Here is a 15,639-nt window from a genome sequence, read left to right as displayed (position 1 = left end):
TTGAGTCAACATTTAACTAAGGAATTTGAGATAAAATCTCTTGGGAGGCTAAAATATTTTCTGGGAGTTGAAGTATCCCACTCCAAGAAAGGGATTTTCATTTCTCAACAGAAATACGTCACAAATTTGTTCAAAGAGACAAATAAGGCAGCTTGCAAACATGCATGTACTCCCATAGTTTCAAACCTTAAACTAGGTAATGGAAATGATAATGTAGCAGTGGATAAGGAGATGTACCAGCGTTTGGTTTTAATATATTTGTCTCACACAAGGCCTGATATTGCATTTGTTGTAAGTTTAGTTAGTCAATTTATGCATTGCCCAATAGAAGTCCACTTATAGGCCACTCAGAATTCTGCAATATCTTAAAGGAACTCCGAGAAGAGAAATTTTATATAATAGGAATGAGAATGCAATTCTTATGGCTCTTACAGATGCTAACTATGCAGGTATAATGATTGATAGAAGATCCCCCATTGGATATTGTACCTTCTATAGAGGAAATTAAGTAACTTAGAGGAGTAAAAACAAAATGTTGTGATTCATCTAGTGCTGAACCTAAGTTTTGAGCAATGGCACAAGGAAATATATTTTTTTTTTTTTGGTATCATGGTATTGGAAGAAGTATTACCTGTTTCGCCGGAATTTGTAAGCTACTTTGGTTGAATATTATTTTAGAAGACTTGAAAATTAAATGGGATGGACCAATGTAACTCTATTGTGATAATAAATCAACAATCAGCATAGCTCATAACCTTGTACAATATGATTAAACGAAGCATGTAGAAGTTGACAAGCACTTAATCAAGGAAAAGCTTGATTGTGGCTTGATTTGTACTCCATATGTTCCTTCACAAAATCAGCTAGCGTATATTCATACCAAAGGGTTATGAAGTTCAGATTTTGAAAGAATTGTATGCAAGCTGGGAAGGAAAATATTTATTCTCCATCTTGAGGTGGGAGTGTTGGAAATAGGAATATTTTAGGGAATAAGAACTTCTTTAATATCCATTTTTCCACGTTGCCTAGATACTTGGTAAAGCTAGGTTCAATCCATCATAGGAAATGGTGGTATCTTAATTGTTCTCTTGTAATGTGTTAGCATTAATTATCTTTGTAATTCTATTGAATATATATAAATCCATTTTGCTAGGTGGAATGATCACTCAAGCATATTCAGAAATTATGGTTCTTTCTTTTAACAGTATCCTAAAAATATATTAATCCTTTTATACAGATTATTCCAGTCAAAAATAATGTTTCAGTTCTCATATTTCTAGTCAAATGTTATTAGTTATATTGTGTTTAGTCTCTCAACAATATTTTGGAATATTGAAAGTTTGCCGATTAGAGTTGATGTTATTAGATGTACAGAAGGGCATATCTGGAAAAGCAATGCAAGTCAGTGCAAGCAGGTTTCGTCCCAACCTTGTTGTATCTGGAGGTAGGCCTTATGCTGAAGATGGATGGAGATACATTCGGATTGGAAATAAGTATTTCAGTGTAAGTGCAAATAACCTTCTAAATGATTTGGTAGAATGAATTTTTTCTTATTGTGTAATTTGACATGGTAGATAGCCCTTTTGAGTAACCTTAAACTATGCTAACTTTCATTGATTAATGGCATTTGTCTGAGCAAATTCATGGGTGTTGTTCTTCCATGTTACAACTTCCATTTTTTTCTCATGTAGCAATCCACAAATTAATATGATTTCCATGTGAATTTGTGTCTATTTGTATTTCATCCTTGTTTGTTTGTTTGTTTGTTTTTTCTTTGAGATCCTCGTTAGAACATTGTTTACAAGAATATCTTTGATAAGAGTAGTGTATGTGACAAGTTGAGAGTATTTGATAAGAAATGAATGAGAGATTTTTTTCTATTATTTATTTAGTTCGCGGTCAATTCTTGTAAACAAGTTGGGCATGTTGGATATGTATGCACCACACCAACTTAACAGTGGGTGTCAAAATTCTTAGGATATTTCTGAATGAAATAATGCTAGAACCCTTAGGATAGATAAGATCAGTATTTATTGATCTTATTCTTATTTTTTGTTTTATTTATCCTGTGTTATCTATCTATTTGTAACTTCAGGGGTGAAAAATTATGGTCCTGTTTATATGTGATTCCATTTCCTATTTCCATTTTTTGCTTTCACTTTTTAATTACAAAACTGCCACCTTGTTTTCGATCTGTTTTCTGTTTTCAAAGATTTGTACAAAAAACTGATAAAAAGGTTATTTACATTTTTTTTTTAAATTCGAAAATAGGAAATAGATTAAAACAAAGTGACAGTTTTGTAATTAAAAAATGAAAACTGGAAATAAAAACAAAAGTCAAACTGACCTAATAAAATATGTTTTAAAAAATAAAAAACTATAACTCATTTATAAAGAGCTAAAAGTGCAATTAACCCTTTATTGTATATAATATATGATTTTTATTAAATGCAACTATCGAATAACTCGTTCTTATTTTCAGTAATATGTAATTTAGGATAATATATCTTCTACTTACTAATCAGCAATCAACGTTTAAAGATACTAGCTACTTCACTCCGTCATTATCAAGTCCAGTGTGTCGAGGCAAATGTGTCAAACTAGTTCAATTTTGGTTTACCGGTGATATTGTCATCTGAATTAGTCAAGATATAATTAATAGCAACTGCATGGTGTGTCAAATATTTCATTCATTCTGGGCTACTTGTAAAGAACAATAATTCTTATGATTAATTTTGGGGATTTGATTGTTTGACCTCTTTCTCTTTATTCACCAGTCACTAGGAGGGTGTAATCGATGCCAGATGATCAACTTTACACTAAATGCGGGACAAGTGCAAAAGTCAAATGAACCTTTGGCAACTTTAGCATCCTACAGGAGGGTAAAGGTTGGCCAAGTAATTTTGTAGGAATTTCAGTTATATATTTAATTTGTTTGATGCATCTATATTCTAATATAAATATATTAAAGCAGGGAAAGATTTTGTTTGGCATACTACTAAAACATGCTTCTATTGATGAAGAGCAACAAGGTGATTACTGGCTTCATGTGGGAGAAGATGTGCATCCGGATTAAATTATGCACTTGATGTGTATAATTGTACAAAATGGCTGCAAATTCCATGTCCTCGGACACTAAGAAACTTGTTGTATGGCTCGCTGGTATGTATTATGTATCCTCTTTTTTGCCATGTAGTTCCATAAGAGGATGCGAGATATGTTGTAATGTAAGAATGAATATTGGAAAAATGCATTTTGATTTTAAATTTTTGTGTTGTATATGACATCAATAAAAAATAATAAAAAGAAGGAATGACGTGATTTGATTCGACCACGGAAGATCATGAAGAAGAATGTTAGCAATAGATGTTAAGCAGCACATGTTGAAGGATTTATATCGATTACGAAGATATTGAGATTCACTTAGACACAATAAAAATAAGTGTTTTGTTGTCATTCATCATCTTTTGTCAATATATCAATCCAATGGATATTTTCATGTAGTCTCTTTTATTCTTTGAGATTTGGCCTCAAATTGGAAGTTTGGTCCCTTATTTCTTTTTTAATTTGGACTTTTAAGTTTAAGAAGTTTCACCTTGATCCTTAAAATATGTTAGATAAAGTTGATATTTTTGTCAATTTAGTAACATGTAGCATGCTGTGAGAATATCATGTTAATTAAATTAACATCGTTAGTACACAAAATCAACAGAAGGATTAATTTGGTTAATAAAATACTTTAAAGAGCTAAAATAAAATTTTTTAAACATAAGGATTGAAAATAAGGGACTAAAAATCTATTTTAGCCAATAACTTACATTTCATCTCAATTCTCTAATATAGTATGAGAGCCCTCTTGTGGAGAGAACAGTGATTCTGTTGCAAAAGAATAGGAGATGGAAATGGAAACTAAAATTGAAGTTGCCCAAGATCAATAGAGCATGAAACGAAAATGGAGTTGAAGAACATTGCATCAATGAAGGAATTCATGGGTGACTGGAATAGCTCATTTTCCACCTTCGATTTAGAATTTGAAATCCCTTAGAAGCTGAAGGAACCTATCACTGTTCTATTCCAGAAGGTAGATCCAAATCCAATAGACCTAGTACGTGACGTTGTCATTGTTAGCCTCCTTTCTTGTTTTGTTTTTCATTGACAACAACGTCTTCAACCTCTTATCTGTTGTCAAATTCATTCCACCGATCACGGACATCCAATTCCTATATTCATTATCCACCTTGCTTTTAGGGATTAGGGGGTGTTCATAGCCTAGTTTCATTTGGATTTGGGGTAAATTGAAATCCAAATTAATAAACCTTGATCAGATTAATCTGAACCAAACCAAAACAATGAGTTAGTTTGCTACAGATTAATCAGTTTTTTAGAAGAGAGAAAAAATATAGATTCAAATCATAAAAATACATTATTCCATCCCAAAACATAAATATAAACCTATTATTAAAAAGGTATAAATAACATTCAAATACAAATAAAAAAAATTATATAAAAAAATATGTAATTAGTTGCGACACTAGGTCTAGGTATGATAAGTGACTAAGTGTGTTAGGTGACTAATAAATTAATAATATTATAAAATAACTATTGTTAATGTGATACTAGACTAGATATATTCTTGAAGTGCGAGTGATAGTGTTGTGTTACTAATAAAATAATATTAAGTTAATAATAATAATAATAATAATTGTAATTGATTTAGTTATTGAATCATATATTTGTAAAATATAAATTTGTGATTTCAATCAATTAAGGTTGAATTTATTTGGTTTGAATTAGATTTGATTTGATCAAGAAAAAAACTAAACCAATTTTATTAGTGTGTGTAAGTCTTATTGAATTGTCCAAGTCGACAAACACTCCTAACTATTTTAGTATGTCTTTGGTATCATTAAAAATATAATGCTTGGTGAGTGGAAGCTTTAAGCATGATCACAAAGGAGCACACTATGTTGAAGCTCTTTTCATCATGGAGCTTATTAGTGGAGATTTACCCTCGAGTTATCTTCAACATTCACTATGTTTGATGTGTCAACCAAATGGAGTGAAACATTGCAAAAAATATGGTTGGTATAGGTGTGTCATTCTTTATTGTATACTTTCTTAATAAGAATGTTGTGGGGGCATTGTCAATCCACCTTTCAATTTCAACATCCCATTGTTGGAGTTCTAGATGAGTTGCGAGTTGTGAATTGATGGACAATGCAAGCAAGGTATTCAACACAATGCATAGTAGAGATGTGATCATTTGAAACTTCATTATTTTTTTTTATTTTTGTAATGGTGAACTTGTAGTTAACTTGATTGAGGAGATGATACAAAAATCGAGATGTAGTTTGAAGTCTTTAATGGTATCATTTTTATGGAATTTGACTTGTGCCCACAAGGAAAGCTCTTAACTTGATTTTAAACATGCCTACATTGTTCTATTATTGAAGTTAATCTTGGGATAGGATTCACCAACTAGCTTGGATTTTAACATAATTAGGTCATATATTCTTTTGCTTATTAAATTTTGGATGTCATATCAAGTTTTCTTCTTTTCTCTCATTTGTAAGTTGAGTGTGATAATACTACCTATCATCTTGTGGGTGAGTGTTAAGTATCATATATTTATTGGTTTATATTAATTAAGAATATATCAAGGGTTGTGATTTACTTAGTTAGAAACATAATATAAATATAAATAAGAGTGTTTTGTAATCATTCATCATCTTTTATCAATATATGAATCCTTTTAAGGAGAGAAAAATAGCAACATGATAGGTTGAGTCTATGTATCTTAACTACACCACAAAAGTTTATTAAATGGGAAAAATGCATGGAATATGCATTAATATGGGATATTTTGTTTCATTAAAGTATGACATATTTTCCAATTTAGTGTTATATGATATATATATATATATATATATATCCTTATTTCCAGCACTCTCACTCAAGTTGGAGCATATACATCATATATACCCAACTTGTACAAATATAACTAATTTTTAGTCTCCTTAAATATTTAGTAAAGACATCTACTAGTCAATCAATAGAATTGGCAAACCTAGAGATGATTTCCTTGACTTAATCTTTTCTTTGATGAAATGGTAGTTCACCCCAATGTGTTACATCCTCCTATGAAGTGATTGAATATTACTTCCCAAAGGACCTATTACATGGGTCATTTCTAAAAGGATGTAAAAGGAGTAGGATAGGAATGAAGCAGAAAACCCCTTTTTGTTGAATGTGGCTATAAGACCAAAGATGGATTGTACCTTTTTTAGGGGTATCTATTTAAAGAAAGAAACCTTTTTATACCTCAAGGATCCATCAGAAAATTTTTAACAATATTAAGTTATGAAGGTGGACTCAAGGAACATTTTAGAATTGATAAAACTTTGTTTTAACATAAAGAAAAATTCTTTTGATCACATATCATAAAAGATGTCCAGAGATATTGTTTTAGATGTATAACTTATTTACAAGCTAAATCTAAAGTAATGTATCATGAACTAAACACATCTTTGTTTGTTTCAACTTCCCCTTGATAGACATTAGTATGAACTTTGTCATTAGTCTTCATAGAAACTAGAGAGGAATGGATTCCATTTTTGTAGCAGTGGGTCATTTTAGTAAAATGACTCATTTTATTTCATGGCACAAAGTGGGTGATGTTAGTAACATCTCTTGACCTTTCTTTAAATAGGTTGTAAGTTTGCATGGTTTACCCAAAATTATAGTCATTTGTGGAGATTTCTCAAGGGGAGACTAGGAATAACCAAGCTTGTATTCTCTACTACTTGTCACCCTCAAACTAATGGAAAAAATAGAAGCAATGAAAAAATCTTTATCCATTGTGTTAAAAGCATTACTAAAACGAATCCATAAGTCTTGGGATGAATATCTTCCTCATGTGGAGTTTGCATATAATATGGTGGTTGAATAAATCACCAAGCAATCTCTTTTTGAAGTGTATATGATTTTAATCCTCTCGCACCTATGGATTTATTACCTTTGCTAAATACTACTTCTCTTTTTGCACAAAGATGGAGTATCTAGGGTAGATTTTTGTTAAAAAAAATTACATGAGACGGTGAAAATAGAACAACAAACAAAGAGACATGCTAAATACAACAATAAGGGGAAGAAATAAATAAGTTTATAGGAAAAGGATTGGATTTGGCTTCTTCTTAGGAAGGATAGATTTCATTCTAAGAGAAAGTATAAACTCAACCCTAGAGAAGATGTTCTCTTTCAAGTCCTATAGAGGATAAATAAAAATGCATATAGGTTAAACCTCTCTAACAATTATGGCATAAGCAACATCTTTAATGTATACGATTTAATTCCTTTTGCAAGTGTTGAGGATGAAGAGGAGGAAGCTGTAGATTTGAGTACAAATCCTCTTGAAGAAGAAAGGGGTAATGGAATATTACCTCCTAAAGGACCTATTACAAGGGTTATGTCTACAAGGATGCAAGAAGAGTGGGCTTGGAATGAAGGAGGAAGGCCTAAGATCATGTTGATCTTTAGGTTTATTGATAGTTAGTCACACTTCTTTCTTGTAAATATTTTTAGTCTTTGACTTTTATTTTTAACTTTGTATTATGGGTCATTAGTATAGGGATATTTTTTGTCATTTTTATTTTAGGTATGTATTTTGTACTTTTGGGGGTGCATCTAGTAAATGGGAAATGCAACCAAGTGGGCTTGTGAAAAGCCAAGGGGGTGTGCCTAGCTTGGTGCTTCATACACCTGCCTTGTGTGCTTCACACAACCTCCCTTTGTCACATTTCTCATGCCTAGTCACACCTCTCATATGATTACTACTACACTTCTTAGTCACACTTTCCAATGCCTAGTCATAATTCCTTCATGTCTAATTCATCTAGACTTGATTAAGGAAAGTAGTGAACTATGGTTGGAAGCATGTAACGATGGGTTGGATGAGTGGGTTAATAGAACTATGGTTGAGTTAGCTTGTCCTACAAACTAACCTAACCATGGTCAACTTGACTATGATTAACCTATCTTGCACCGTAAGCTAACCAACTCTATAAACATGTTTTTCTTGCCTTGTTCAGACACTTTTGAGCATTTATGAAATAGAAATTGATTTTCTACTCTTTTAAAGGTATTTGTGTTCTCTCTCTATAGAGTGCGACTTTGTTTGCACTTTCATCAAGAAACTTCTCCTTATGGCAAGTGTTCACTTGGTTAATCTCTTCTAGTGGAGAGTGACACCACTACCATTTCTTGTATACTCCATATTTGATGTTTCTTCAAGTTTTGGAACATTTGGATGAAGATCTTAGGAAAAAGGATCCATCTTTGAAGCTTCGACCATCTAGCTTTGAAGGTGCCTCCACCAGACATGTATGATACAATATGTAAGGCCACTTGATTACCACATATCAATGACATTTACATTTTTTTTTTTTTGAAATTTAAGCTCTCTAAAAAGTTGCTTCAATCAAATAAGCTTACATTTTATTAAGGTCACGACTTTGTATTTTTCTTCAATACGCTCTTTCTACAAAATTTTGTTTTTTGCTTTTTCAAAACATCAAGTTCCCTCCGACAAGTAGACAATATGGATTGCCTATCATCGAGGAGCCTGCCAATCAACACCTAAGTAGCCAAATATTTAACTGTGTCTTTTGTCTTCATAAAGTAATTGCTTAAAGCACCTTCAATTTATTTTAGTATCTGAATTACTGAATCCCAATGGTCTTGACAATAAGAGTTCAAGAACTAGTTTCCCATACTTACAAGAAAGGTAATGTTTAGTTAGTGATAATGAAATAATTTAATTTCCCAACTTACTATATGTATCTTCTTGGGTTTAACAAAGGCTCTCCATGATTAGGTAGCTGCTTGATGTTGGGATCCATATGATTGTCCATATGTTTGGCATTCAGTAAGCCAATTTATTTAAGGATGACAAGACAATAATCTCCTTTTAAGAAATCAACAGTCCATCTTAGAATTAAGCCAACTCATTACCTAAGAAATACCAAAGTTTTCCAAGGTCTTTTATTTGAAACTTTCATGAGAAATATTGTTTTAAATGCATTATTCCATGACGACCAATACCTATAATAACAATTTATGGAGAAAAGATAGATACTAAAATGGGATTAAATAATATCAAAAACTTGCACGATTTTCATAGTAAAGTAGTAATGCTAGTTAAATAAAGGGTGAAGGTAGTCAAATGGAACATTAGATATTTTTATACTAGTTCATCTTAACTATCAAATCTATGTCTAGTTCTCAATCTAACTAGATTGAGTTTCACTATCTTTAAACAAAGATACAAGTATTATTTCAACAAGTCACTTTCGGCTCAATCCTAAGTATTCTTTGACTTACCTCTTCAAGCAACTACCCAAGTATTCTCTTCAGAAACAAACCTCTAAAGGCTTAACAACCAAGTATTCTTTTACAGTCAAGTCTCTCCAAGTTCAAAGCAAATATTCTTTTTTCAAACAAGTCTCTCCAAGCTCAACCTTATTGATGGCATCATTACTAGCATTGGTGGAGAGATGATGACCAATGTGAAGGAAACCTTGACTCCTTGGATCAAGTTCTTCAAGGTTGACGTCTTTGATGGGGGAAAGGATGAAAATAGAGGTTGGATAGAAAGTGTTTGATGAAAGGCTTGAGAAGGCACTCTAGGGTTTGGCTCACTCCATGGATGATGAAGGCCACTTCTAGGGTTTCTCTCAAGGTGAAGATAGGTAGGGTTTGGGCAAATATTAGCCAAGAGTGACTAAGGAAAATAGTAAGGCACAAGGCTCACTCAATATTATAAATTTTAAAGTATTTACATGGAGGCTAGCCTAGGGTATTTATAGAAGGAAGTATGCATTTAGGGTTACATTTGAGAGTTTATGGCCAAGTAATACAAGCCAAATGAACTTCAAATGAAACCTAAATTAACCCTAGAGCATACTTGGTGACCAAGGATGGAATCTTTAGGTTTGGTTAAGCTACATCTAGGTGCATGATAAGACCATGCAACCTAGGTGGCCTCCACTTGGACCTAAGCCTTGCCAAGTCCAAAAATAAATCCAATGCCACCAAAAAACATGTCTAGGCCTAGTTTCCAACCTTAATAAAATACCCTAGCTATAAAATAAAATCTTATAATCTAAGGCACCCTATAATACAAGGGTAAAATGAGAAATACAAGTAAAATTAAATCTTATGACTAAGACACCCCCAAAATACAAGAGTAAAATAGGAAATAGGAGTAAAATAAATCTTATGTCTAAGGTAACCAAAATATAAGGGTAAAATAGAAATAATAAATTTAATGCTAACAAGGCTTAAGAGAATGATTAATAGCCATAAGAAGCATGTCTCTAAGGGTGTTAGCTCCCCTATCCTCTTCCAATCTCCTAGCATGGACCTAGTGATGGGTCCCACATAAAGCTCCAAGGATGGTCCTCCATCACATATAACAATAGGCCACATATGTCAACATGTATCCATTGTAGTATGTTGGAGGCTCTCCACTTAGCTTCACTTGGAAAGAATCATGATGTTACTTTCCCACAAGGAAAACTTCATATACTTTCTTAGAAGTTTCAATCATTGGCAAGCCTTCAACCATATTCTTTTGTTGTAGGACTTCTAATCCATTCCAACTCAAATGCCTAATTGACAATGCCAACGAGCAAACATGGTTATGTATCAATTTGCTTGATCCATGGTTGTCATGGAGAGACAGTTTTATTCCTTCAGTGGACAACGAGCAACCATAACAAACATCATATTGTACATCATTTTAGTTTTGTTTTTTCCTTTGCAATTGATCGATACTTAATAAATTATTTTTCAACTCAGGTATAAAGAAAACTTTTGTAATGACATGCATAATACCATGTTCCTCTATTCACATGTTGCCTTTGCCTTATACATTGAGGTGGAAGTCATTCCCCAAATTCACTGATTCCCTGAAAATTTCATCTATCTTAATAAACTTCTCCCTTCTACCATGCATAGGATTGCTTGATCAAAAATCAAAAAGCCAAATATAGACTTTTTTTACCATCTATTCGTGTCATTAGCAACAATTCTTCCTTTGTATATGCAAACTTAGCCTTAGAATTCCTGATCTTTTTAAGGAATTCCCACTAAAGATGCCCCAACACATGACAATTGTAACATTCTAGGACAACTTTGTCAAACCCAGATCTACGTCTTTCTCTTCCTCTTCCACGATAAGATTTATGGCCACCACACATCTTCCTTATTAGTGAACTACATAACTTACTCGGAGAGCTTGTTCCTCCATAACATGTCGATTAATTATTTTTTTCATGCACAAGAAGACTTATCTGAAGTTCATCGATAGATAGCATCTAAGTCATTAACTCCTCAATCGAGTACAGAACAAAGTCATATTTTGAAGTCGTAGACCTCAAAATTTTCTCAATGATTGCCACATCCTCCATTTTCTCTCTATAAAGCCTTACTTTATTGGCTATAGTGAACGTTCTTCCAAAATAGTCATTGACATTTTTCCTAACCTTCATATGCACTACTTCAAATTCCATTCAAAGTGCCTACAATTGATCATGCTTCACAAGTGTCGTTCCTTGATATTTCTGATTCAAGGAATCTCATATGTCCTTCATAGTTTCCTTCTTCAAAATCATTTCCAAGATTGAATAATCAATGCCAAGAACAAATAGTTCTTAGCCTTCAAGTCTTTCAACTTTTGATCCTTTAGTGTCTTCTTCTACAAATCACTAAATTTAATGATTTCTACTACTACAGGGATCCTTGTTTCCACCATGTGTCAATATTCCTTAAAACATAGAAGGAAAGTGATAGAGGAAAGAATACAATTATGGAAGTTAGCTTGGATGCAGAAGTTGACAGCAGGGCCAAAAGAACAATTGTCAAGCCCGTTCGCTATAGGGATTGAAGATTCTCACTTAGAATAGAAACTACATTTCTATTAGTTTGTTTTGCCACGTAGGCATTCTATTATACATCATTCTATTATTACATCATTCTGTTATTTGTATTCTTGTTTTTACAGATTTCTCTTAATGTATTGAGCCTATATATAGAGTTAATCACCTATACACTGCCAGTGTAAAGTTTTTTTACACTGACAACTAATCATATCTTTTAATAGTGTCATGTCACTTGCTTATTTAATAAAATAAAATAATTTAAAAGATATGATTGGTTGCCAGTGTAAAAAAATTTATACTAACAGTGTATGCATGATTAACTCCTATATATAAGGCATGCAAAGTATTGAATGAAAGCAAGAAAAAAAGAAATTTCAGTTTGTTTATTTTGTTTTGAGGATCCTTGGCCTCGAACTCAAGGAATTTACTATGTTCATATTAATTTGGTGCTTTCATGGCTGATAATACCCGCTCTAAATCCCTTGACCACCTTGAGGAGTCCGTGAAGCTCCTTACCCAACATCAATCCACCCTCACTTCTACCCAAACCAATCTTGCCACCAACGTTGATACCATTCTCACCCAACTATATTCTCTCTCCATCCCTCCAAATACTACCCCTACCTCCACAATCCACATTCCTCTCACGAAGCCATGCGTCTTATGGGCCAATTAGCCCAACATTCGGTTACTATCTTGGTGGACAGTGGAAGCACTCATAACTTTGTGCATGATTGTGTTGCTAAATTTTTGGGCCTTACTACACAATCCACCCCTCCTCTCCATGTTATGATTGGTAATGGATTGTTGTTGATTGCAATTCTATTTGTTGGGCTACCTCCCTACTCATCCAAAGGTAATTTTTTGTGGTTGATCTTTATGTCCTACCCATTAGTGGAGCTGAGGTGGTTTTATCCATCTAATGGCTCAAGGAATTATGCCTAGTATTAACTGATTATAACACCCTCTCTATGAAATTCCTTCGTGATGGTTCATTGGTTGAATTCAAGGCCCATAACCCATCTTTGCCTTTAGACATTTCAGCCCACCAAGTTAAGCGCCTCATCCGCACAAATTCAACCTCTGTCTTTTTTCACATACAGGTTCTTCCTAACTCAACCCCATCTTCTTTTGAGGTTCCATCACATCCAAACCCACTTTTGGCTAGCCTTATTCAATGTTTCACCCATCTATTATTTACACCCACCACATTACCACCAGATCGTACCACCAACCACCATATTCATTTACTTCCCAATGTTGCCCCAACCAATGTTCACCCATACCGTTATCCCCATTACCAAAAGTGCAGAATTGAATGGCAGGTTGGCGAAATGCTTTGTTATGGCTTTATTCAACCTAGTAGTGGCCCTTTCTCCTCTCATGTGTCCCATGTCAAGAAGAAGGATAGTACTTGGAGGGTGTGCATCGATTTTCATGCCTTGAATTCCATCATTGTGCATGACCATTTTTCGCTTCCGATCATAAATAAACTTTTGGATGAACTTGTCGGTGCTTCTTGGTTCTCCAAATTGGAACTTCGTCAAGGGTTTCATCAAATTTGTATGAATATCAAGGATATCCCAAAGATGGCATTTCGTACTCACCACAGCCATTTTGAGTATCGAGTCATGTCATTTGGTTTATGTAACGCTTCTTCTACTTTTCAAGCAACCATGAATGCTATTTTTGCTCCATTTCTTCGCAAATTTGTTGTTGTTTTCTTTGATGATATCTTGGTGTATAGTCGTTCCTTACAGGACCATTTACTACATTTGGAGCAAGTTTTTCAAACCCTTCACGATGACGAATTTTCTCTACAAAACTCCAAATGTCTCATTGGTCAACGTCAATTAGAATATTTGGGTCACATTGTCTCTCATGCAGGGATATCTCATGAGCCCTCCAAGATTCAAGCTATGCTAGAATGGCCCAAACCTTTTTTCGTATGCAACCTTCATGGTTTTTTGGGTTTAAGCGATTTCTATCATCAGTTTATTTGTGGGTATGCCTCTATAGTCAGACCCCTGAATGCTCTCCTTAAGCTTGGTAGCTTTCATTGGACTCTAGAAGCTCAAGTTGCTTTTGACACTCTTAAACGTGCAATGACTGAAGCACTTGTCCTGGCTCTTCCAAGTTTTTCATTTCCCTTTTATCCTTGAGACTGATGCATCTAGCACCGTTATGGGTGTTGTTTTAATGCAACAGGGCCATCCTATCGCTTATTTTAGTTAGCCTTTTTGCCCTCGTCTTCTTCGTGCTTCCACTTATATTCACGAAATCCACATTATCACCTTTGTTGTTAAGAAGTGGAGACAATACTTGTTGGGCCATCATTTCACTATTCTCACTGATCAAAAAAGCTTGAAGGAGCTTATGTCTCAAACTATTCAAACCCTAGAACAACAAGTTTATCTTTCTAAGTTGTTGGGTTACGATTATACTATTCAATATAGGGCTGGTAGACATAATGTTGTGGCAGATGCCTTGTCTCAAATTTTCACTAAGGATTCTGGTCTTTGTTTAACTTTATTGATGCCTCATTTTGTCTTCTTAGATGATCTCCTCAAGTCTTTGTTGAGCAATGATGAATTCCTTCAACTTTTTCATGAGGTTTAGTCTCATCCAAATGCGCATGCAAATTTTAACATTTATGAGGGTTTACTTTTTTTCAAGGGACATATTTGGATTCCCTCCTCTTCTCCATACCAGAATCTTTTGTTACAAGAGTTTTAGCAAACTCCCCTAGCTATTCACATTGGCATTTTTAAAACGCTTGCTCGACTCTAGGAAAAAAATTTGACCAAATATGTGTTGCGACTTTAAGCAGTTTGTAATGTAGTGGCATACCCGCCAACAAAAAAAATATGAGACCAAATTGCCTACTAGTTTGCTTCATCCTTTACCTATTCCAAATGTTATTTGGGAGGATCTATCTTTAGACTTCATCATTAGTCTTCCATCCTTTTCAGGCAACATTGTTATTCTTGTGGTGGTTGATTGCTTCTCCAAGGGGGCCTATTTTGGTACTTTGCCTACACACTTTACTACTTTCAAGGTTGCTCAACTCTTTTTTGACCATGTTTGCAAACATCACGGTGTTCCTCGTAGCCTAGTTTTTGACCGTGATCATATTTTTATTAGAAAATTTTGGCGTGAGCTCTTCAAAGTGTGTAGCACTAAACTTTGCATGAGTACATCTTATCATCCGGAGAGTGATGGGCAAACAGATGTCCTTAACCATGTGCTGGAGCAATATCTTCGTAGTTTCGTCCACACTCATCTTGCACAATGGAGTCATTTCCTTTCTCTTGCTGAATGGTCCTATAACACATCAGTCCACACTGCCACTAGATACTTTCCATTTCAGATTATTTTTGGCAAACCTTTTGCTTCTATCCCTCACTACTTATTAGGTTCTTCCTCGGTAGAAGTTGTGGACCAACTTTTGGCAAAACGCTAAGAATTGTTGAGTGTGTTGAAACGCAAGCTTAAGAAGGCCCATTTACAAATGAAAACCCAAGTTGATCGCAAGCATCGTGATGTCTCTTATGCCATTGATTACTGGGTGTATGTCAAATTATGTCTATATCGTCAAATTTTGCTACTAGCAGCTACTACAACAAGTTGTCAAAGCATTATTTTGGCCCTTTTCAAATCATTGAACTCATTGGCCTTGTGGCATATAAGTTAGCTTTAC

The 15,639-nt window shown here is 34.0% G+C and overlaps 2 protein-coding genes across 10 annotated transcripts in view; both read left to right on the top strand.

The window, feature by feature from the left end:
- ABA3 (molybdenum cofactor sulfurase (LOS5) (ABA3)) overlaps nucleotides 1-3,503 on the top strand; it is a 69,888-nt gene extending 66,385 nt beyond the window's left edge. For 5 of the 9 annotated variants that reach the window (XM_083062831.1, XM_083062832.1, XM_020382690.3 and 2 more), the window contains 3 exons: nucleotides 1,352-1,503; nucleotides 2,778-2,888; nucleotides 2,975-3,503. In XM_083062831.1, the coding sequence (XP_082918957.1) occupies nucleotides 1,352-1,503; nucleotides 2,778-2,888; nucleotides 2,975-3,076 (365 nt within the window). In that variant the 3' untranslated portion in view covers nucleotides 3,077-3,503. Of the gene's footprint in view, nucleotides 1-1,153; nucleotides 1,308-1,351; nucleotides 1,504-2,777; nucleotides 2,889-2,974 lie in introns of those variants that run through there. The other 4 variants (XM_020382691.3, XM_020382693.3, XR_002241350.3 and 1 more) reach the window with 4 other exon arrangements.
- A 9,090-nt stretch (nucleotides 3,504-12,593) lies between these two features.
- On the top strand, nucleotides 12,594-15,402 carry LOC145950588 (uncharacterized). The gene is made up of 3 exons (XM_083061695.1): nucleotides 12,594-12,795; nucleotides 12,885-14,075; nucleotides 14,912-15,402. Exons 1-3 carry the CDS (start codon nucleotides 12,594-12,596, stop codon nucleotides 15,400-15,402), a joined length of 1,884 nt encoding a protein of 627 aa, XP_082917821.1.
- The last annotated feature ends 237 nt before the right edge of the window (nucleotides 15,403-15,639 follow it).

This window comes from Cajanus cajan, chromosome 8 (genome assembly GCF_000230855.2).
Source record: "Cajanus cajan strain Asha chromosome 8, NIPB_CcT2T_4, whole genome shotgun sequence".
Classification (NCBI taxonomy): Eukaryota; Viridiplantae; Streptophyta; class Magnoliopsida; order Fabales; family Fabaceae; genus Cajanus; species Cajanus cajan.
This window is presented reverse-complemented; position numbering and strand designations above follow the sequence as displayed.

Excerpts from the sequence above, each read along its gene's own strand:
- LOC145950588 (XM_083061695.1), top strand. The coding sequence starts at position 12,594 with ATGCGTCTTATGGGCCAATTAGCCCAACATTCGGTTACTATCTTGGTG. Across the intron at positions 12,796-12,884 it reads ACCTCCCTACTCATCCAAAG|TATTAACTGATTATAACACC; the intron begins GTAATTTTTTGT and ends AATTATGCCTAG. Across the intron at positions 14,076-14,911 it reads ACTTGTCCTGGCTCTTCCAA|GCAACATTGTTATTCTTGTG; the intron begins GTTTTTCATTTC and ends CATCCTTTTCAG.